The sequence below is a fragment of the Polypterus senegalus genome, chromosome 1 (genome assembly GCF_016835505.1).
Source record: "Polypterus senegalus isolate Bchr_013 chromosome 1, ASM1683550v1, whole genome shotgun sequence".
NCBI lineage: Eukaryota > Metazoa > Chordata > Cladistia > Polypteriformes > Polypteridae > Polypterus > Polypterus senegalus.
The window spans coordinates 111,631,844-111,655,758 of NC_053154.1; the positions used below are offsets into that span (position 1 = coordinate 111,631,844).

At 37.0% G+C, this 23,915-nt stretch overlaps 1 protein-coding gene across 1 annotated transcript in view; it reads left to right on the top strand.

Annotated features, from left to right (window-relative positions):
* Positions 1–23,915, top strand: part of LOC120527311 (guanylate cyclase soluble subunit beta-2-like) — a gene marked incomplete at its 3' end in the record, with an annotated part of 41,514 nt that overhangs the window by 11,394 nt on the left and 6,205 nt on the right. The window contains exons 4-11 of the mRNA XM_039750617.1: positions 7,601–7,761; positions 8,280–8,379; positions 10,430–10,650; positions 11,798–11,909; positions 19,064–19,167; positions 20,379–20,595; positions 22,570–22,890; positions 23,583–23,731. Coding sequence (XP_039606551.1) covers positions 7,601–7,761; positions 8,280–8,379; positions 10,430–10,650; positions 11,798–11,909; positions 19,064–19,167; positions 20,379–20,595; positions 22,570–22,890; positions 23,583–23,731 — 1,385 coding nt within the window. The remainder of the gene's footprint in view (positions 1–7,600; positions 7,762–8,279; positions 8,380–10,429; positions 10,651–11,797; positions 11,910–19,063; positions 19,168–20,378; positions 20,596–22,569; positions 22,891–23,582; positions 23,732–23,915) is intronic.

A 23,915-nucleotide genomic window follows, 5' to 3' on the forward strand; every position in this document is an offset into this window, starting at 1 on the left:
ATATATATATATATATATATATATATATGTATATATATATATGTATATATTAAGTGCAAAATTCTTTTTCTTTTTTTCTTTTTCCTCTTTTAAAGACTATATTGGTAACAGATATCTCTATCTTTTAACCTTAAAGCGCCACTGCATGGGGGCTTGATGTGCTTTGGACGTGCTCTGTCTCTGGGTATGTCAGAGGACTGGGACTGCATGAAGTGGGTTTTAGCCTCACCTGGGGAGGCAAAAAGGGAGGGTGGGGGGTTAAGGGGAAGAGAAAGAGAGCAGGCTTGATCTATATCTAATCTATCATCTCAATCTTTATAATTATAACTATCAACGTAATAATAAGCTGCATGGCAACAACTCTTGGGGGAATAGGAAATTAAGACCTAAACTATTTCACTTCCAGTTAAGACTATAAATGACATCAAAAACTCAGAATCAGTGTCTCCATGATGGGACAGTTAACTTCGTAAGCTGGAATGTTAAAGGCCTGAATCACGAATTAAAGAGAAAGAAAGTACTTTCTCACCTAACAGGTCTAAATGCTAAAATAGTATTTTTACAGGAAACCCACTTACTAAGTAAGGATCAGTTCCGCTGCAAAAGACTGGACTGGCCAAATGTTCCATTCTAGTTTTACAAAGAAAACTAGAGGGGTGGGAATTCTCATACATAGAACAGTACCATTTGTAGCATCAGATGTAGTATTGGATCCTGAAGGGAGATATGTGATGGTCATGGGAGACTTATCTAACTGTAAAATGATTTTGATAAATGTTTATGCACCTAATGTTGATGATAAGGAATTTATACAAAATTTATTTGCATCCATTCCCAATCTGAACACTCATAAACTTATAATGGCTGGGGACTTTAATTGTGTTCTAAATCCACTTTTAGATAAGACTTCCTCCACAGGGGAACGCAACTAACACCGCAAAGATAATTACAAAGTTTATAACTGATCACAACTTATCAGATCCCTGGAGGTTTTAAACCCAAATTCAAGAACATATTCTTTCTACTCACCAGTACATCATTGCTACTCAAGGATTGATTACTTCTTTATAGATAATAACTTCTTGCCTAAGATTAAATCTTGTAAATACGATGCTATTGTTATTTCAGACCATGCTCCGATGATCTTGGAGCTGAAATTACTAAGCCCCATACACTCACCCCGCAGATGGCGCTCAATCCGCTTCTATTAGCTGACGAGAATTGTACTGAATTTATATCCAAACAAATTGAATTCTTTCTAGAGACAAATACATCCCCTGAGATCTCTGCAGGAATACTCTGGGAAACTCTTAAGGCCTTCTTAAGAGGACAGATTATCTCATATCTTTCCCACAGAAATAAATCCGCGAAGAAAGTAGCAGAGATAAAAAGTAAATTACTAAAATAGATGAAGAACATGCCAGACTACCAAGCGAGACTCTACATAAGAGGAGGCAGGCTCTACATTCAGAATTAAACCTCTTGACAACTAAAGAAACCGAACAACTAATTTACAAATCCAGACATCATTATTATGAACATGGAGAGAAAGCTAATAAGCTTTTAGCGCAACAAATTCACAAGCAAGATGTACGCAACGCAATCTCGTAATTACTAACACGAATGGAGATAAAATCATCGAACACAAAAATATAATGTACACTTTTAGAGACTACTATAAATCCCTATATACTACTGAGTTTAAAGAAGACAATATACAATCTAATGCATTTCTGGATAAATTACAGATACCACAAATTGACGCTTTTAGTGTGGAGGAACTCGATAAACCTCTGTCATTATCAGAATTACTGGATGCTATAAAGTCACTCCAAGGTGGAAAAGCAGCAGGCCCTGACGGCTACCCTGCAGAGTTTTACAAGAAATTCTCGCTCAGCTAGCTCCCTCCTATTAGCAACATTTACAGAAGCCAGAGATAACCAATCTCTTCCACAAACCTTTCGCCAAGCACTAATCACTGTCTTTCCAAAACAAAATAAGGACTTATTACAATGTGCATCATACAGACCAATTTCACTTCTGAATAACGACGTTAAAATACTCTCTAAAATCATAGCTAGAAGGATGGAGAAAGTGCTCCCTCGTAATATCACAAGACCAAACTGGATTTATTAGGGGCCGACACTTATCTTCAAATCTTCGACGCCTGTTTAATGTAATATACTCACCAACTAAATCAAACACCCCAGAAATATTATTATCATTGGATGCAGAAAACCATTCGACATGATTGAATGGAAATACCTTTTACTATTTTGGAGAAGTTTGGGTTTGGCCCAACATTTGTGCATGGATTAAATTACTGTATACTAACCCAGAAGCTTCAGTTTGCATCAATAACATTTGCTCAGACTACTTTAAACTAGAACGTGGCACAAGACAAGGATGCCCTTTGTCACCACTGCTGTTTGCAATTGCCATTGAACCACTGGCAATACATTGTCGAAATACTGATCAGATAAAGGGGATTAGCAGAGAAGGACTGGAACAGAAAATCTCATTATATGCAGATGACATGGTACTGTATATATCGGACCCAGAAAATTCTGTGCCTGCAGTCTTAGCAGCACTCACAGAATTTCAAAAGCTCGCTGGTCTCAGAATTAATCTGAATAAAAGTGTACTCTTTCCGTGAATTCAAGCATATAATATTAGATTAGACACCCTTCCTTTTATCATTGCAGAACAGTTTAAATACCTCGGGTAAACATCACAAGTAAACATAAAGCTCTTTATCAACAAAATTTCGTCGTCTGCATGGAAAAAATTAAACAAGACTTGCATAGATGGTCAACCCTTCATCTCACACTAGCTGGAAGAATTAACACTGTTAAGATGAATATTCTTCCTAAGCTCCTTTTTTTATTTCAAAACATACCAATATACATTAATAAATCGTTCTTTAAGCAATTAGATTCAACAATAACCTCATTTATTTGGAATTCTAAACATCCACGCATCAAAAGAGCGACCCTACAAAGACAAAAGGCAGAAGGTGGCATGGCTCTACCTAACTTCCAGTTTTATTACTGGGGGCAAATATACAGTCGATAAGAACCTGGACACAAATAGAAGAACATACACAGGCATGGACCGCAATAGAAGTAAAATCCTGCAGTACTTCTTTGTATTCCTTGCTCTGTGCTCCAATAAACACACGCCATCGGCAATACACTAATAACCCAATTGTGCTCCACTCACTTAGAATCTGGAACCAATGTAGAAAGCATTTTAAGACGGAGAAGCTTCTTTCTGTGGCACCCTGCAAAAGAACCACCTCTTTCAACCCTCACAAACATATGCAGTTTTAATATCTGGAAAAATTTGGAATTAACTTGCTTAGAGATCTTTATATAGACAACGTCTTTGCATCCTATGAACAATTACATTCCAAATTTAACATTCCAGCTACAAATTTCTTTCACTATCTTCAAATCAGGAACTTTGTTAAACAGAACCTTCCAGATTTTCCTCATCTTGCACCCTCATCCACGCTGGAAAAATTATTGCTCAATTTCAAGGAGTTAGACTCCATCTCTACAATATATAAAATCCTTTTACAATCCCTTCCTTTCAAAGATCCAAGAGGACACTGGGAAAATGACCTCTCAATTAATATATCAGAAAAGGAGTGGAAAGTAGCAATGCAGAGAATTCACTCAAGCTCCATATGCAAAGCATACAATTATACAACTCAAAATTATATATCGAGCACATCTGTCTCGACTAAAACTCTCCAAAATGTTTCCAGGGCATGATCCAACCTGCGAACGTTGCAACCAAGCCCCAGCCTCACTGGGTCACATGTTCTGGGCCTGCACCAAATTAACATTATTCTGGACAAAAATTTTTAATTACCTCTCAGACAGTCTTGGACTCACAATCCCTCCTAACCCATTAACAGCTGTGTTTGGGGTTCTTCCAGAGGGTCTTAAAGTGGAGAAAGACAAACAAATTGTGATTGCATTCACTACACTGTTGGCACGCAGACTTATTCTGATAAACTGGAAGAACCCAAACTCTCCTCTTTAAGTCAGTGGGAAACTGATGTGTTATATTATTTAAAATTGGAAAAATCAAATACTCAGTTAGAGGATCTGTGCAGACTTTTTTCAAAACATGGCAGGATCTAATCAGTAATATTTTGAAATGAGTTTATAAAGCACAGAGAATTTGTTGATTTAGGTATTTTTTACAAGCCTTAAATTTTACACCATTTGGCTTGCTCTCTCTCTCAAGGGTGGGGATCGATCTGTGCTTAGCATAATTCTTTTTTTTTTGTAAAAACTTGATTACTATGTATTGATTATAATAAAATTAAAAAAAAAAAAAAGATCAGCTGCACTCAATAGCTCATAAATCATTTATGGATTTAAAGCCAGCTGACTTACCCAGTATTATGTTCTCTGTCCCGTCCCGTAGACCCCTAAGATTCTACTCCTGACTTCATTGAACTGAACACTTCTGAGGAAGATGAATTCTTTTAATCTGAATGAACATCCAACGGGACAAAACAACTAAGAACTTGTCAGATTTGCTGTGTATTTGAATAAAGCTCCCATACTAAATAAAGCTACATCTTGTATATTCAAGTGCCAGAGTAAAACTCTCTTTGTCCAGTTCTCTTTTGGCTGTCATTTTGTGAAGCTCAGAAGACCAAGTGCAACAATATACATTTGTATCTGTGGACTTTAAAGGGGGATCCCCCAATCATTTAAGAAGCAGCAAAAACAGTAATGGAGGTTATTTTCTTCCACTTCAAACACTACAGAAAACAACCCAAAAAGTAAACACATTCAGTTCATTGCATAGGCCACCTACTGCATATGTGCAGAATGTAAGTGCTATTGCAATTTGTAATAAGTTAAAGTAAAATAAAATTTGGTTTTAGCACCTAATTGTCTGCCTATGCCAATGGCAAAAAAAAAAAAATCTTGAACTTACAGCTTAGATAAAAACACGTAAGGAAATATCTTGAGTGAACAATGGAGACAAGTGAAAACTGTAATAATAATACTTACATTTTCACATTATTCCTACTGATTGCTCGATTCAATTCAAATAAATACCGTTTTCAGTAAAATTGTGTTGTTCAGTGACCTTCAACAAATGCTAAGTCACTTGGAAAATCAGAATTTGACCTAATGGACAATTGTGCAGTATATATATTTCTGGGAAAAGGAGAATAAAAAAAGAGAACAGAGAAGTATGGTATGAGACTCAGGACTGCTTGGTGTTTCTGATATGCTTTTTACCATATCGCTGTGGCTACACCCTGTAGCAACAGTGGCTTGTACCTGGCCCAGGTTCCCATAGGCCTGAGGTCGGTAGCACATACATGAAAGTACTTAGTTATGTAGTACTTCCAATACATCTGATTAAGTGATGGTACTTATAACTGAAGCCCATTGTCTAATGAAATTTCCCTGGTGAAGCTGGGTTACCCAGTTAGTAATTAAATAAAAGCAACTGTTCCACCCAAACCACATGCTCCTTTTGAGGTGTGTTTTTAGTACTGCTTTAATACCTAAGTGGTTATTATTATTTCCTGTCCATTCTTTCGCTAACAATAAGCAAATGTGCACAATTCAGATGCCTGTACAATTGTGTGTGGTGTGGTCATCCAAATGAGGACAGCTTAAAATGCAGTAATTAACAGCATCAGTAAATTTTTAGTGCTTATTAGATATGTACATTTTAAGAAATGTAATAGTTTTGTATTGAAATGAGTAAAAAAAGACCATATCATGTTGAAAGAATGCACATCTAAAAAATGATGGTCTAACAGTCACTGGTCAGTGGTCTTGTTTTAGTAAGTGAGGCATCACAGCACTTGAGGGATAGTAAAACCACTGCCTCTATGTCTAGAACGTGCAGTCCTGTCTCAAGATACTAAGGCATGATATTAGATTGAGAGATTGTCTGTATGTTTATGTAAAAAGATAACTGAATTGGGCTCTGTATTTTAAAGATTGTTTAATGTTTTTGTTTTTTTTTTAATTTCAATCATTTACAAATGCAAAATGTCACTAAAAAACACTTCAAAAATTAAATGTTAATTAAGCCCAAAAAAAAAAAAAAATGAAACATCACCACATTCAATGTTTAAAGTAGAATCTCAAGCTAAACAATTTAAAATAGGGGGAAATGTAAGAAGTGTTCCATACCTGGGGAAAACTTACATCTTTAAGACTGCAATTCTAAACATAAAAAATGGAAGGATTATGATTCTGCAACACCAAAGATTTTCAAGGTCCAATTTTTTATTATGTTGACAGTGTTGCCGATATTGATTATATTCCTCAGAATGCCTACATAGCTAGTCAATATTATGCTGATTTGACTTTGTATATCCAGCATTCTGTCAGCAAAGTGGTGAAAAAAGCTGCTGACCATTCACCTTCTGCGTCATGACAAAGTCCCCCTCATGCTGCATGGGTTGCAAAGGCTGCTCTGTGAAAATATGGAGTCAAAGGTATGCCACAATGCCCTGTTCCCTATATCTGACTCCACGTGACTAACACTTATTCTCTTATCTGAAGACTACGTCCATGTGATGAGCTATGCAAATAACGAAAATATCACATCAGCTCCAAGCAAAACATTTCTTTTTGAGCCAAAAAAACAAGTAAATACATTTTTTGCGGGTTGTGTTGAAAAAAAAACAACAAATTGTTTTTACAGATGTTTCTTTTATTAGGTTAATATCAGCAGTTTTTAATCACCTCTCATACAGTGCATGTTCTTGTTAATATGTAAGGTATGGCATGTTGTGTACATTTAATATCACTGTAGATAAATACAGAATATAAGCAATCCCTAATGTCAGTAGATAATGAGATTATACAAAAATCACATATTACCTGTTTTATTAACTTTAATGATTGCTCTGATTGCTTTATTTAGAAGGATAGATAGATACTGACCACTTCACTGCCATCATTTAGAGCAGATCTGTGTTCAATAATAGATAGATAGATAGATAGATAGATAGATAGATAGATAGATAGATAGATAGATAGATAGATAGATAGATAGATAGATAGATAGATATAACAAACAACAAACCCCTCTCCAATATACACCTAAATGACTAAAAAGAAAGAAAACTAAAAAGAAATTGAGAAATGTTCTGAATTGGCCAAAGATAAACAGAGCAGTCACTGTCATAGTGAGGCATTATAAAATGCTATTGTATTTAGTATGTTATTTAAACTGAAGTCTAATCATTTTCAAAAAACAAATATTTTATTGCTAAGGCTCAAAAAGTTAAATAAATTGACAATATCTGTAATAGAAATATAACAATTTAGGAAATTATAATATAACACAATATAACCTGCCTAGTCCAACTCAGTGTCAGTGAGGATGAGAATCTATACTGGCAACTTGGGTGAAAGGCATAAACAAATATATGAAGTCATGATTTATTTATTTTTATGTAATCATTTTTTGGGAAAAGCTTCATTTGGATATTTTCACATCCTTCATCCTGTGCTTTACTAGAGGAACATGTATATTCCACTTTTACATTTTTTTGTTTTGTCCTGAAATGTATTATTTTCAATTTCTTTTTCAGAAGTAACACCCGACATTGTTCTGAAGCAGTTTGGGGAATATTTTTTTGAGTTTTGTAAGCTATCTGGATATGATAACATGCTGCGAGCTCTTGGAGGGAATCTTTATGAGTTTATTGAGAATCTGGACGCACTGCACAGATACCTGTCTCTCTCCTATCAGGTATGTATTGGCAAAGCTGCCACAGGTTTTTTATTGCCTCAAACTGGCAGAAGTGGCAGTTAAATGGTGTTAACAATATACAGGTGAGAAATATCAACCATTCTTACTTAGATTACTTATTCTCGCCATGGTTTAACAATTCATCCATTCCATAAAGTTTATTAACAATATTGACTGAGATTCACTCAAGGTACTATTACAACTTATTGTTCATCTCGTTGCAGCTGGAACACTCTATCTAGTTTAGATTACTCTAAATTGAATGGTGCATCTTATTAGAGACAGATATACTAAAGTATATTTTGGCAATCAATTTGTCTTCCACACATCATACAACTATTCACTTTGACAGATTCACAGTGTGCATAATTCCATATTTTCTCTTCTTCATACTGTATAGAGACATGGAAAAAATGGGCAATACTGTTCATGTGTGCTGTTTTGTTTTCCAAATTTAATGCAGCAATTCTAATTTTTAGGTATTTTTGTGTTTATTTTGAATCATTTTAATACTTTAGGAAATGAATGCCCCATCTTTCAGAGTGGAGAAGAAGGACAATGGCACCATGCATCTACACTACTACTCAGATCGCCAAGGATTAAGCCATATTGTTCCAGGTAAGATGTTTTATTTGCTAGGTTTTTCGGGGTATATTATTAGGTCTATCCAGTTCAAGACTGCATTGACAGGGAGTCTTTATCTAGCACAAAAGCACATTGGGAACAAAACACTAACTACTCCTGCTTTGAATGCCAGTTCATTGTAGGATACGTTCACATGTACACTCACACTTGCCAGTTCATCAGAAGTGGTAAGTTGGAGGAAACTCAGGCCAGCAACATACATGAGAAGAACCAAACTCCATGCAAGGCAGTGTACAGGGTACAAATACGGGTCCTGACATGAGTGAGTTATTAACATTAATTATTGTGATGCTCTTTACTCATAAATATGAGTGTATATCATTAACATTAACACAATATTTAATTAGATGCTGTTTTCTGATTTAATGCTAGACTTAACTGAGCCTCCTTTTTTAATAGCTTTTGTGGATACATGGTAAGGGTTGTTGACAAAAAAATGTTATTTCAGTATACAAGAAAAGATTATACATTTATTTATTAACTCTAATCTAGTTCAACTTTTGTTGCTTTTCAGAAGGCAGTGCATTTAACAAAACCATTTTGTGGAAAAGCAGAAAGCTGTATATTTTGTTTGATTTCTATATACACTCACCAGCCACTTTATTAGGTACACCTGTTCAACTGCTGGTTAACGCAAATATCTAATCAGCCAATCACATGGCAGAAACCCGGTGAATTTAGACATGTAGACATTGTCCAGACGACCTGCTGATGTTCAAACCGAGGATCAGAATGGAGAAGAAAGGTGATTTAAGTGACTTTGAACGTGGCATGGTTGTTGGTGCCAGACAGACTGGTCTGAATATTTCAGAAACTGCTGATTTCCTAGGACTTTCAGGCACAACTCTCCCTAGGGCTTACAGAGAATGGTCCAAAAAAGGAAGAATATCCACTGAGTGGCAGTTGTCTGGGCAAATATGCCTTGCTGATGCCAGAGGTCAGAGGAGGTTGGCCAGACTGTTTTGAGCGGACAGAATGGCAAGAGTAACTCAAATAACCACTCGTTACAACTGAGGTATGCAAAAGAGCAGCTCTGAATGCACAATACGTTGAAGCTTGAAGCAGATGAGCTAAGGCAGCAGGAGACCATACTGGATGCCACTCCTGTCAGCTAAAAACAGGCAACTAAGGCTACAATTCACATGACCTCACTAAAATAGATAATTGGAAAAACCTTTCCTGGTCTGACAAGTCTCTATTTCGACCGCAACATTGAGATGGTAGGGTCAGAATTTGGTGTCAACAACATGAAAGCATTGATCCATCCTGCCTTGCTTCAACAGTTCAGGCAGGTGGTGGTGGTGGTGTAATGGTGTGGGAGATATTTTCTTGGCACACTTTGGGCCACTTAGTACCAACTGAGCATTGTTTAAATGCCACAGCCTACCTGAGTGCTGACCAAATCCATCCTTTTATGACTGCAGTGGACCCATCTTCTGATGGTTACTTAAAGTGGGATAAGATGCCATGTTACAAAGCTCAGATCATCTCAGACTGGTTTCTTGAACATGATGATGAGTTCACTGTACTCAAATGGCCTTCACAGTCACTAGATCTCAATCCAATAGAGCACATTTGGAATGTGGTGGAACTGGAGATTCACATCATGGATGTGCAGCCAGCAAATCTACAGCAACTGTTGACATGACATGTTCAGATGGACCAAAATCCCTGAGAAATATTTCCAGCACCTTTTTGAATCCATGCCTCAAAGAATTTCTGCAGTTCTGAAGGCAAAAGAGTGTCCAAAGCAGTATTAGCAAGGCATACCTAATAAAGCGGCCAGTGAGTGTAATGTGAATTTAAGCAGTCTTTTATATGTCATTTTCTAGAGTACGTTTGAAGGCACTGATTCTTTAAATAACTGTAGCTGCTCTAAATGCAATAAAGATTTTGTGAGACAAAGAGGTTGATCCTCATTAACACTTAGATGTAAATTATTAAGGGTGATTAATAAAGCATCATTTTCATAGTCTGTAAATTTCTTGTATGCTTCATTTTATAAAAAGATGTTTTTTGGCAGGTATTATCAAAGCAGTGGCAACTGATTTCTTCAACAGTGAGATCACAATGGAGATTATTCATCAGATTGAAGAAGAGGAAAGGACAGGAAAAAAGGAACATGTCGTCTTCCTCATCACTCAGAAGCCAAGTTTTTCACTCAAGAGGCCAAGCAAATTATCTAGTGCACCCCAGCACTGTGCAAACATGACAAGCCAGTTGGAGAAGCTGCTGAACAAAAAGGTATTTACCGTCACAACCTTAACCTGAAACGCTGCTTCAGCATTTGAGTTAAAATTCATCATGGGAAAATGTGAGCTCTGACGCCATCTCCAAACACGCTTGCCCGGCTGGTGTTTCCATTTGTACTGTCAAAGCTGTGTAATCCAATTCTGGACCACGAGTAGCTGAAGCCTGTCCTGGCAGCATTGGGCACAATGGTGGTACTAATGGTGGGCAGCACACTAGGTCATCCCAGGGCCCACTCACCCATTCACCCACACTCAACTTGAACAGACTTTCATATAGCTAATCAATCTAACATGTATATATTTGGGCATTTTTAGGGGAAAACCCACAAAGACATGGGAGAAATGTGCAAAATCCCAACATGCAGCTCATTTGACCTATTTAAGCAGGATTGGTAGTCCAATAAATAGCTTGAGATTAAATGTTACAATCAGGCTCATTGTACTGATATGGGTGAGTATTGTGCTGCTCAAAAGAGAAGATAGTACTTTAAAGATAAGGCATTTATTTCAACCAAAATGTGAAAGAGCATTACAGTACCACGACCGAAAGCCTGTGTTCCATGTATGGAGCTTAGAACTGCATTAAAGAGCAGACTGTGTGTTTTCCTTTTATATTCTTCCACTAGAAAACACACTTCTACACTAATTTTGCTCAAACACTAAATCTTCACATCTGGAAACATCACAAGACCATCCCTTCAGAGAGGTGTTATTTTCAATTTCCACATCTCTGGCTAAGGACACGTTTACAAATACCCAACTGCTATTGCCATTGCTCCCATGTTCAGTAGTTACTTTAAAGCTAGTGCAATATCTACGAAAAAGAACCTTCTAGATACTCTTAGGCCATGTTTGCCAATGAGTAGCTTGTTCCATTGTTACTGGTGCAGGATCTCAGTACTGACCTTGTCTTGCATCAAGCCTGTGCAGGATAACAAGATATTTACTTCTCCACAGTGGAGCTTGACATCAGTGATGCACTTGCTTTACTCTCAGCGTGAAGAACTCTGCTGGTACTGTAATTTGGAACTGGGTGGGTGACACTCAAATTTCTGGACCACAGACTATTTAGCTTTTGAATATTTTAACAGGTTCTGCATGAACCCTTGGTTAAGTTACTTTTTTCTTGATTTGATCAGGATTTGGAGAAGGAGATGTACAAGATAAGAAGCAAACAGCAGCAAGGATCTTTCTTCATCAGTAATAAAAAGCATTGGGAGACTGTGCGCAGCATTGTGAAGCTGGGTAAAGGTTAGTGTGTACTGTCCAGGATTTGTTTGTGCCATGTGCCAGTCTCTGGGGACCTGGGATCAATTCCTAGCCCGGTCATAATGTATATATGCTGTCAGTGTGCCCATACCTTGAACATGAAATATTGCTGATGCGGCTCGAACATCTTGTTGGGATTAAAGGGGCTGCTGTTAACTGGTTTAGGTCATATTTAACTGGTAGACACTTTTCAGTGACTTTAAATTCCTCTTTTTCATCTACTGCTCCTCTTAAATATGGCGTCCCTCAGGAATCCATTTTGGGTCCTATTTTATTCTCTATATACCTTCACCCTATTGGAGCGATTTTTAGGAAATTTAACATTTCTTTTCACTAGTATGCTGATGATATTCAGGTGTATATTCCCGTCTGCAACTCTGCAACAAATCAACTCCACAACTGTCTTTCTGAACTAAGATCCTGGATGGCTAATAATTTTCTTGATCTAAATCAAAATAAAACGGAGCTGCTTATAGTGGGTCCATCAGCTAAAGCCCAAATTGGTCTTGGACTTCTCAGCTCTTTCTGTGTCTTTTGCAAACCTCAAGTCCGCAATCTAGGTGTTATCTTTGACAGTAACCTCACTTTTGAGAAACAAGTAAATTCTGTAGTCAAGAGTTGCTTTTTCCAGCTTCGTCTATTAGGTAAGATAAAGCCTTTTTTATCTTCTAGGGATCTTGAGAAAGCTGCTCATGCTTTTATTTTTTCTCGCCTCGATTACTGCAACTCGCTGTATTCTGGGATTAACAAATCCCTGATATACAGGTTATAGTTGGTCCAGAATGCTGCCGCTCGCTTTCTGGTTGGGGCAAGAAAGTATGACTCTGTTTCTCCTATTTTAGCTTCTTTACAGTGGCTGCCTGTCAGTTTTCAAATTGATTTTAAAATCTTGTTGCTAGTTTTTAAATCTTTACATGGGCTTGCTCCTGCCTATTTATCTGAATTGTGTGTTTTACACCAGCCATCCAGAGTGCTTAGATCTTCTGGTCTATGGAGGAATATTTCGGACAAAATGAAATAAATAAATAAATGCGTAAATAAATAAAAGTACTGTAAAATGTGAGCATAAATAAATAAATGTGTCATGAAATGAGAGCCTTAATAAATAAATATGTCATGAAATGAGAGCATAAATAAATAAATGTGTCACAAAATATGTTTTTCGTTACTTATTTATTTATTTCATTTTGCCCCTAACATTCCTGCAAACCGACTTGAAATAAAACTGTCACTTTCACTCGTCAAAATTGAAAGCGTGGGCTCTAACACGCCCTCTAGTTTCTGATTGGTGAATCGATAGCACAAGAATTAATTAGAAAAATGCTTACTACTGCCGATGAAATGGATTCTGCCGAATATATTACGTATTTCAGAGAGAGAATTGAAGATTTATCGGAAGAAATTACAATGTTGGCGGCGTAATATCTTCGGCAGAATCCATTTCATCGGCAGTAGGAAGCATTTTTCTAATTAATTCTTGTGCTATCGATTCACCAATCAGTAACTAGAGGGCGTGTTAGAGCCCACCCTCTCAACTTTGACGAGTGAAAGTGACAGTTTTATTTCAAGTCTTATATCATGACGGTTTGCAGGAATGTTACGGACAAAATTAAATAAATAAATAAGCAACAAAAAACATATTTCATGACACATTTATTTATTCATGCTCTCATTTCATGACATATTTATTTATTAAGGCTCTCATTTCATGACACATTTATTTATTTATGCTCACATTTCACAGTACTTTTATTTATTTACGCATTTATTTATTTATTTCATTTTGTCCGAAATATTCCTCCATACTGGTCAGTTGTCTCTTGTTGTCCCTCGTACTAAATGTAAAATTAAGGGGGACAAGGCCTTTGCAGCTGCTGCTCCTCGCCTTTGGAACTCTTTACCTCATCACATAAAAGAGTCGTCTACAATTGAACTGTTCAAAACAAGATTAAAGACTCATTTCTATTGACTTGCATTCCGTGACCTTCAGTAATACTGATGGTTTCCTCATTATGATCATATAACATTATTTCTATTTATTATCTATCTTATTTTATGTTCACATATTTTATTACTATTTATGTTTTATTGTTTATTGTTTTTGTTTTTTATTTTATTCTATTATTGTAAAGCACTTTGGCCGCAGCTTTACTATGTTGTTTTAAATGTGCTGTATAAATAAATTGACATTGACATTGACATACAGGTATTGCCCCTTTCCTAAAATTTGCCTAGTCAGTTAAATGGCCTGTTAAGTGTTAGTATATATGTGTATGTTTGCTCTACAGTCAATCCGCATCCAGTCCAGGTTTAGTTTCTGCCTTGCATCCCAAAGCTGCTGAGGTAGGCTCCCTTTGACTCTGTGTTGGAAAATGTGGGTTGCAAAGATGGATGGATGTTTTTGGTTCAGTGCACATTGATCTCTTCATGGCCAAAGTCAACAGATGTCACAATAAATGTCTGATTCTGCAAAAAGTGTAATAAAAACAGATTTTATCAACATACAACTAATGTTAAAAATGCACTGATTCACTTGTGAAAACATACAAGTTAGAGAAAACACACAATCTTTCAGTAACAAATGAAAGAAAAGAATCAACACACCCACCAGGTCTTTTGTTTTCAAGATACGTACACAAACTCAGATGATCTAGAAGCGTGATGACCTTTATAGTGACACTTTCATGATAGTACCCATCATGCACTCCTGCTCATGCCTGAAAGTAATACTTTAGCAACTGTTAACAAAATATGTGTGTAACATGGTGCAGCCATCAGTTTCCAATATGGCTTCATGAGAAGACGAAAATAATTTTAATATCCCTAAAATGATGTGAAAAGAATGAACTAATTAGAATACTGAATTTACGCTCAGAGCACATATGTGGAAAAATAATACTTCAAAACAAAAAGAACAAGGTGCAAACATTTTTATAACTAATCATTTATAACATTCTACACTCACAGCTACCTTGAATGCCAACCTGGTCGTTTGTATTAAGTTGGCACATTCATTGGATTTTCTCCCCATATCTTTAAAACATACTGTATGTGTTCATTTTAAATTGGCATGAGTGGTTGTTTGATGGACTGGCACCTCACTGAGGCCAGGTTCCCGCCTGTTGCTGCTAGGATTGGCTCTGTGACCCTGACATGGTTTGAAAATGAATTGACGGGTCATTAAATGATGACACTAACACTTGATCACGAGAGCACATGGAGTCATTGATGTGAAGACATAATTCAGCCTTATACTGCATCTCGCTTTGTATTCCTTGAGAGACAAAGTTGGCCTTCCTAATTGTGCTAGTTTTTCAGTGGCAAACCAGGCCTTCTATGTAAAACAAAAACAAAACAGAGGTTTCTCCTGCCAATACTTCAATCGTTTTATATCTTGCAGCTATACCAGCATTTGGTCATCTTCTTTTCTGAGTAGTACTGTAGTACTAGGGTTTGTACCGTGTTAGCCATTATGAATGTAGAGAAGAGCCAAGCAAAATGACACCTTTTATTGGCTAACTAAAAAGATTACAATATGCAAGCTTTCATGGCAACTCAGGCCCCTTCTTCAGGGAAGATGTAAACAGGGAACTCCACTTTCTGTATTACATCTTGACTAAAGAAAGGGCCTGAGTTGCCTCAAAACCTTCCATATTGTAATCTTTTTAGTTAGCCAATAAAAGGTGTCATTTTGCTTGAGTGTCATCTGATAACAAAAAGCCTTAAAAGGACAATTCATCAACAGCTTGTAACCATAAGCTGATCCATTCTTACTCTAATGCACCTACAAGCAAGTGCTTGATCTGCAAAAGGCAATTTACCTTGAAACTGTCACCAGAGGCTTCACCTTCCTTTAAAACCAAGGGAACAAGAAACCGATCCCTCTGTTGTATTTGAAAGCACTTTATTTGAACCTGGTAGTTGTTCCCGGATTAGTTTTGGCATTGGACACCCTAAACTACCTCTGTAAGCTTAAACTTTGCACTAGTGATTGAATCATATCTGGAAGAAGCCGTGCTTCAAGAAGGGAATTTCAGTGCTTACTCTATTGTACTATAAAAAGTCAGAGGAAGTGGAGGAAGACAATGCTCTACCTTGACCTCAAAAGACAATGCTGCAAAGACAAAAAGTACTCTCCACTGCAGGTGCAGTTCTCCATACAAACCACCACACCACACAGTGTTGGGCATGGCATTGCCAAACTGTGTATCTGTGCCAAGATAAGTTAGAATTCTAAGTAGCTAGTAAACCACTAGCTAAAACCTGCTTTTGAGTTTTTGGTTGTTACTACTGTATGTAGCGATCTCAGTGGCTGTGACAGGTAAACGTCTAGTCTTTACAAGCATTTTAGTTAAGTTGGAGGCACTTTAATCACAACATAATGGGACGGCTCTCTCTCACTCAAACTACAGTACATTAGAGCAGGCTGCGCTGTTACACTAAAATCCTAAAAGTGAAATTCTAAAAAAAAAAACGCGTGTAAAGTCAAGAAAATCTAGAAAAAAAAACTTAAACAAAGGCTTGCATTCCATTGTTTATGCTGATATGTAAGATGTTATCATAGTTCTATAATCCTTGCATTTATCAATCAATTCTATTATTCTTTTTCTTAAAACAAGTGTGCTTCAGTTAGCATAATATAAGTCTATTAGCCAAGACAAAGATAAAGAAAATAAATTGGATGTTCTTAACAAATTATCAATTTTTTTTGCTATTGTCAATGATAAGCCTGTTAATTGACAACCATTGATCCATTCTTCCTCTCCTCTCATGTTTTCCTACATCTGCTTCAATATTTTATATTTTTGTTCTTATTATTGTTTACTTTTGTGGTTGATTTGGCATCATTTAAAAAAAATTGTAGTATTGTTTTTTTGGAATAACAATATATTTAACTGTAGTCAAATTCCAATGATTTATACCTTTATAAAATGTAATCAGTTTTCTTATCTCTACATCTATGTCTATAGGGTGGTCCAGATCTAATTATGCAATTTTCATTATGCTATAACTTATTAAGTTTATTACATAGAAAATCACCCGAAAATCCTGGACCATCGAGAATTGTGTGAATTGATGATATGAAGAATCGTCTTTTCGCTGAACTGGAATCGTCCCCGCATAAATCAAAGTCATCCAGACAACCTGGATCTGAATGATTAGATCTGGACCACCCTGCATATACAGTATATCTTCAAACCACAGACCTTAAATTTGGCACACAAGTTCTGCTCACCTTAAGTCAAGTTTTTTTGACATAAAGCTGTTGACCTTGGAGCACCCTGGGATTAGGGATGAGTGGCATGAATACTACACTGTAATCTATCACCCTTACAGCCAGTGAAAAGAATTTAGCAGTTCAAAATAGAAAGTAGAGACCTGGAGATGATTCCCCAAATCGTCAAAGACAGGAAATCCTTTCTCAAAATCAAAATTAAACTCAATGTCAAAAATCCATCCATCCATCCATTATCCAACCCATTATTTCCTAACTACAGGGTCACGGGCGTCTGCTGGAGCCAATCCCAGCCAACACAGGGTGCAAGGCAGGAAACAAACCCCGGGCAGGGCACCAGCCCACTGTAGCAATGTCAAGAATGGAACTGCTTAAGATCTTTAATCATAAATCATGCCAACATGTACGTAAACTGTTTTTATATTGTAACTGTAATCTGCAATACCACAAAACACACAGTGCTGATCCATAAAATATCGCACTGGTGATGTCGCAGCCCCCAGAGGCCAAGCTCCAGCAAATGCACATGACATTGCAGTGACAATAACACAAAATGCAGCTCTTACAACTCAATAAAGTAGCAGCACAAATATAAAATAAAATAGTAATAGTAATAGTAATATCACTGTAAGCCTAAACACCACAAAGGGCAATAATAACTTTACAGAAAGGATTTAAGATCCCAAACTTCAAAAAATACCAAATTAGTCTACATAAACACTTTACTCCAAACCAAAAAACAAATGTTTTTATGCCTGAGTCATAACATCAAGAGAAATTGTGGTTGCACTAGTAGTGTAATACTTCAAGCAGGGAATCTCAGTTCCATTCCCAACTGTTACATTAAACTTTTCTTTAATTAAGCATTTCCCCTCATCAGTTCTGTTATGGTCCATGGCCGCCCTGTGTGTGGTCATATTGTCTCCAGAGTTATTTATTGCAATTTGGGATTGCAAGGGTAATTGCTCACCATCACAGCACCATCATAATATGCCTGGCTCTGTCTCCTCTGTTGTATTTGAAGCTGTACCCTGCTAACTAGTAGTCATAGCCCCAACAGGCTGGACAAATTTCATAATAAATTAGGGCCATCAATTGCATTTTGTCTAACCACAATAACTTTTCCCACTTTAAATGTATTGCAGATTTTTGAAGTAATGCCAGGACAAAGCCTAGAAGCACAATTATATCTACATAAATAAAAATGATACGGCATCTGGTTGTATGTATGATTGTATGTTTGCTCCAGCAGCCCTCAAAAGCGTTGTACATATTTTCATTAAAATTAGAGGATAACTCGGGATAGTCAAATTTACAATATACATTATGAGACTTGGTGAATCTGATATTGGGGCTTTCTGTATTTGCGCAAAAAGCAATGTGTCAGTCACCATCTTTACAGCTGATTGGTTGAACAAAAATGACAGTCTAATATGTGTGACTGAATGGCAGAACAAGTGGCTAGGATTTTAACAGGATTTTGTACTGATACACAAAGTACATCGCTTTCAAGGGATGAAGTCAAGCTTAAAGAGCAAAAGTTGGTCACATGTCAGGCAAAGGTCAAGACCAGGAGTAAAGGTATTGATCGTCAAAACAAAAAGGGGTGTTTAAATGTCATAGGAGGCTGGGAACAAATAAAACAAGAGATTCCCAACAAAACTTTCATTTTTGATGCAATGATTAGATTAGCCACCGTCTTTTACTGTATATTCACAGAGTTGAGATATTACAACCAACAATGCGATCATTTGAAGGCAACACACTTGGTAACCATCAACAACAAGGCTACGGGTATAAGAAAACAAACAAAATGGCATTGTGGTATCAGATATATATATTAAAAAATGATACTATTATGAAAAAATAATTTCTTAAAAAATTTCTTTTTTTTTTTCAGGAAAACTTCTCAGAGGATTTGAGCCAGTATACCCTGAGACACTCTGCATAGATATCAAAACCTTCTGTAATGTTTTTCCTTTTCATATTGTATTTGATGAAGAGGTAATTAAACTGACAGCTCATTTCTACTTATGGATTTGTCTTCAGAAAGATTTAACTTTTGCTTGAAAATAGAAATTAGGATTAGGTTTAGGGTTTGAAATTCATATTTCTGTCAGATATGTTTTAGATAATTTGAATAAACAGATTGTGGCGATTTTTAAAATAAAATTAAGGATTTGTTTAAAAAAAATAGCAGTATGCCATTTATTTATTTTCTAACCTGTAATTTTCAAGTATGGAAGCCAAAACTGATGTCCAGAAGCATCAACTGTAATCTCAGAATGAGTAAACAAAATGTGGAACCAGTCCACAGCAGGACACATTCATGCTCACTCACACTGGACTAATTCAGAGTCACTGATCCATATAATACGCATGTCTCTAAAAAATGTGATGGGGAACTAGAGAAAATCCATGTAGATGCCACTGAGTGGGTTGGATGCTGCTCCATTGTTTTGTCCTTTTCATTTAATATATCATATATAATTCATATTTTATATTCTTTACTCTGCGGTGGGCTGGCGCCCTGCCCGGGGTTTGTTTCCTGCCTTGCACCCTGTGTTAACTAGGATTGGCTCCAGCAGACCCCTGTGACCCTGTAGTTAGGATATAGCGGGTTGGATAATGGATGGATGGATGGATATTCTTTACTAGCTATGTTACAGTTAATGGAATCATTTTAAAAATATTTAATATCTTTTGCCCTTGTGTGCTTTTGGTGCCTTTTCTTGATATCCTCGTGTGTCTGAACCTCTCTTGACTGGCGTTCCCTCCCTCAAGCACATTCCTGTGAAGCCTGCTTCTCAGATTTTGTCCTTTCAAGGAGTCTTGCCCGCCTCCTGGACACTTTAAAACTGCCCATCTTTGAAGGTGACTCTAGGTTTTCCTCCTACACCTTTATTCCTCTTCGTGTGTCTCACACTCGCATTTCCTCCTTTAATCACACCTTCAAAGTCAAACTGACCAATGACGCCAAAGAAAAACAGGCCAATTAGATTACTTGTAGCGACTGGACACACACACAGCCCTTAGCATTTTATTACATAGTTGATAGTTTTTCTTTTGCTACCTTGTTAACTGGGAAAAAATATGAATGTAGAGAATACACAGGTAAAACCCAAAGTGATTTTATACATATGTGAACTGTATACATAGTTGTTTAACCTTTGTTTTGTGTTTCTTTTTTTTTAATTTCTAACTTATCATTTAAGCTTGCAGTCAAACAGACAGGTGTGAATCTACAAAAGATTGTTCCTGGACTACAAACCATAAGTATTCGTCTTGATCAATACTTCACCATCATCCACCCAGAAGTGAAATTCACCATATCCAGTGTGAGAAAATTCATCAACAGCCAGTTTGTTCTGAGAACCAAAAGAAATATGATGCCAGAGTCTTGGAGGAACTGTCCAATGCTGGAATTAAGGGGTAACAATTTAACCAGTAGGGATCATTGTCAGGTTCAGTACAAGTTCTAGAAGCTGGAGACAATGTGGTGGGTTAAGTTAAGTGGCAATGTTTTAACAAAGTGGAATTACTGACACAATTTTTTAGAAGTTTGTGGCCTTGTGCTGGGCTCCATATCCAGAACTGATACGGTAAATGAAGTGGTTTCTGGAGTGAGTTGAATGTTTGGTTCACCTGAAGATAAACTTGGCCACCATTACAAAAAAATGAGAGATATGGCAACATATATTAATTTCTCCCTCTAGTAACAGAAACATCTGATGGCCAAGTTGTATACTGAATACAGGCCAACAGAAACGAGGAAGACATTGTTGTATTGATAACATAATTTCTTGTACTTTCTATGCAGTTACAAGAAAACAATGTACTGGTACTCAATGTTAATGGTCCATATCTTTCCACATTAAATAGAATTCTTCAAATAGTTTTTAAAAAGATCACACACTTCTTCTTCTTCTTTCGGCTGTTCACATTAGGGGTTGCCACAGTGGATCATCTTCTTACATATTTTCCTGTCCTCTACATCTTGTTCTGTTACACCCATCACCTGCATGTCCTCTCTCACCACATCCATACATCTTCTCTTAGGCCTTCCTATTGCCTGGCAGCTCTGTCGTTAACATCCTTCTTCCAATATACCCAGCATCTCTCCTCTGCACATCTCCAAACCAACGCAGTCTCACCTCTCAAACTTTGTCCCCCAACCGTCCAACTTGAGCTGACCCTCTAATGTACTCATTTCTAATCCTATCCATCCTCGTCACACCCAGTGCAAATCTTAGCATCTTTAACTCTGCCACCTCCAGTTCTGTCTCCTGCTTTCTGGTCAGTGTCACCATCTCCAACCCATATAACATAGCTGGTCTCACTACCGTCCTGTAGACCTTCCCTTTCACTCTTGCTAATACCCGTCTGTCACAAATCACTCCTGACACTCTTCTTCACCCATTCCACCCTGCCTGCACTCTCTCTTCCACAATTACCGTTACTCTGAATTGTTGATCCAAAGTATTTAAACTCATCCACCTTCACCAACTCTACCCCCTTCATCCTCACCATTCCTCTGACCTCTTAATAATTTTCCATTGTATACGTTTTTTATTCAAAATTTATATCATGACCACCACCAGATAAAGAACATATGAACAGGTATTACTTTGACAAATGTAGTCTTCAAATTTTATGAATGTGTGGCTTACTTTGCTTATACAGTAAATTAGTGAACTATTCAAGGTCTTATATACCATATTAGACAAAATGTATTTAATCAGGACATTTTTCATACACTGTGAGCATAATGTGGATTGTTACCTCGTTGTCCACATCATGCATTCAGTATTTTTAGACTTCAAGGACCAAGGTGGGTGGGGAGTATGTGTTGCTTGAATTGCATAAATAGCACCCCATGGTGTTGAGAGCTGGCACCCCTTAACCTTCATGAATGGCGCCCCTCAGGTAACAGCGCTCTAAGTGGCCCCCTATGTTGCCTAACAGATTCACCAGCTCTGCTGAACAAGGAAAGAATGATCCAACCCTGGGACCAGGACTGGGAATCTGTTAACCAACATGTACCCCTGTGGATGGATGACACTCACATTCTTGTAAGGTTTAGTCTAAGGAATAACCAGCTTTGAATATAATGTATAACATTATAAACAAATTATTACCTTTGGCAGTTTAAATGTGGTTATGTTATTAATTATTATTTATTATACATGCAAATGTATTAATTTATTATGTAGCTTTTTACCATGTTTTTATTGCTTTAAATACATTTTGAAATATCAGAGAAGCAAAAGAAGTACACTTTCTTATATATGGTATGGTAGGTTATATTATGCTGGATGGTTATATTCTTATTTTTTATATCTGCTGTTAGTTATACATGTGCTTACAATGCGCTTTGTTTCTAACACACTTCACTTGCTTACCTAGGTCAGATGGTGTGGATGGAGTCCCTGCACTTCATGCTTTATTTGGCTTCCCCTCTGCTCCGTAGCCTGCATGAGCTGGAAGAGCGTCAAATGCACATTTCAGACATTGCCCCGCACGATGTCACGAGGGACCTGATCTTGCTTAACCAGCAGCGACTGGCAGAGATGGAGCTGTCCAGCCAGCTAGAGAGGAAAAAAGAGGAACTGCGTATCCTGTCAAAGAACCTGGAGGAAGAGAAGAAGAAGACCGAAACCCTTCTCTATGCCATGCTTCCAAAACACGTGGCCAACCAGCTGAAAGAAGGCAAAAGAGTCGAGGCAGGTAAATGAATGTGGACTGGCATTGAGAAATATGTAAAAAAGGTTGTATTTTACTGTGACATCTCTGCCAGTCTCTGCCAGTCATAAAGTACATGCACTCATCATCTCATGCCCCAACATGCACTGGTGCTCTGGTCAAATTCAGCATGGAGTTTTCTAGAGCTTCTTTCACTCCACTTTCTTAAGTTGATTAAACTTTTAATCAATTATTTATTTAGTACCTGCTTGTTAATAAAGACAAATATTGAGCAAAACCAAAATAAAATGGCATTATTTGGGTCTTTTAATTGATAAGTGGTTGATTGAAACCACACTGACTGGTGGACCTGACTATGGTGGTCCCACTAATGGTAAACCTTTCATTTTCACATAACCATCACTTAACCATTAAATTCTGTTTGCAAAAGGTTTACAAAGTTTGTGTTTGTGTGAAAAGGAGAGGAGTAATATCATGTTATGTTAGTTGCTGTTACTAATCTGCAAGTACATTAAGGTTTTCTGTTGATGTCAGTATTAATTCTTTTTTCATTTGTTCTTCTTACCTGTCAGTTTTGCTCTTCGTCTCAACCTTATATTTGAAAAAAGTAATATTGTTACACACACACAGTGGTAACTGTATGGATATAATAAAGCAGATTAAATGTTGATAGCAAGATAAAAAAAAAATCACTTTTTTTTTTTTTTAATTTTCAGGAGAGTTTAAGGAGTGCACCATTTTATTCAGTGATGTTGTCACCTTTACTAACATCTGCTCGCAGTGTGAACCTATCCAGATTGTTTTCATGCTGAACTCCATGTACCTCAAGTTTGACCGGCTAACCACTGTGCACGACGTGTACAAGGTACTCTACTTTTTTAAACAAAATGTCAGGTGCACATTAAACTTCTTCATAGGTGGGCCTGTCCCTTCAGACCATTAAAGAAGAAAGGTTGAACCAATAACTAGCAGAAGAACAAGCATGTTTCTTAAGTAGCCATTAATCCCAAAAGTCAAACTCTGGGAGGGAACTTTGTATGAAATTTTCC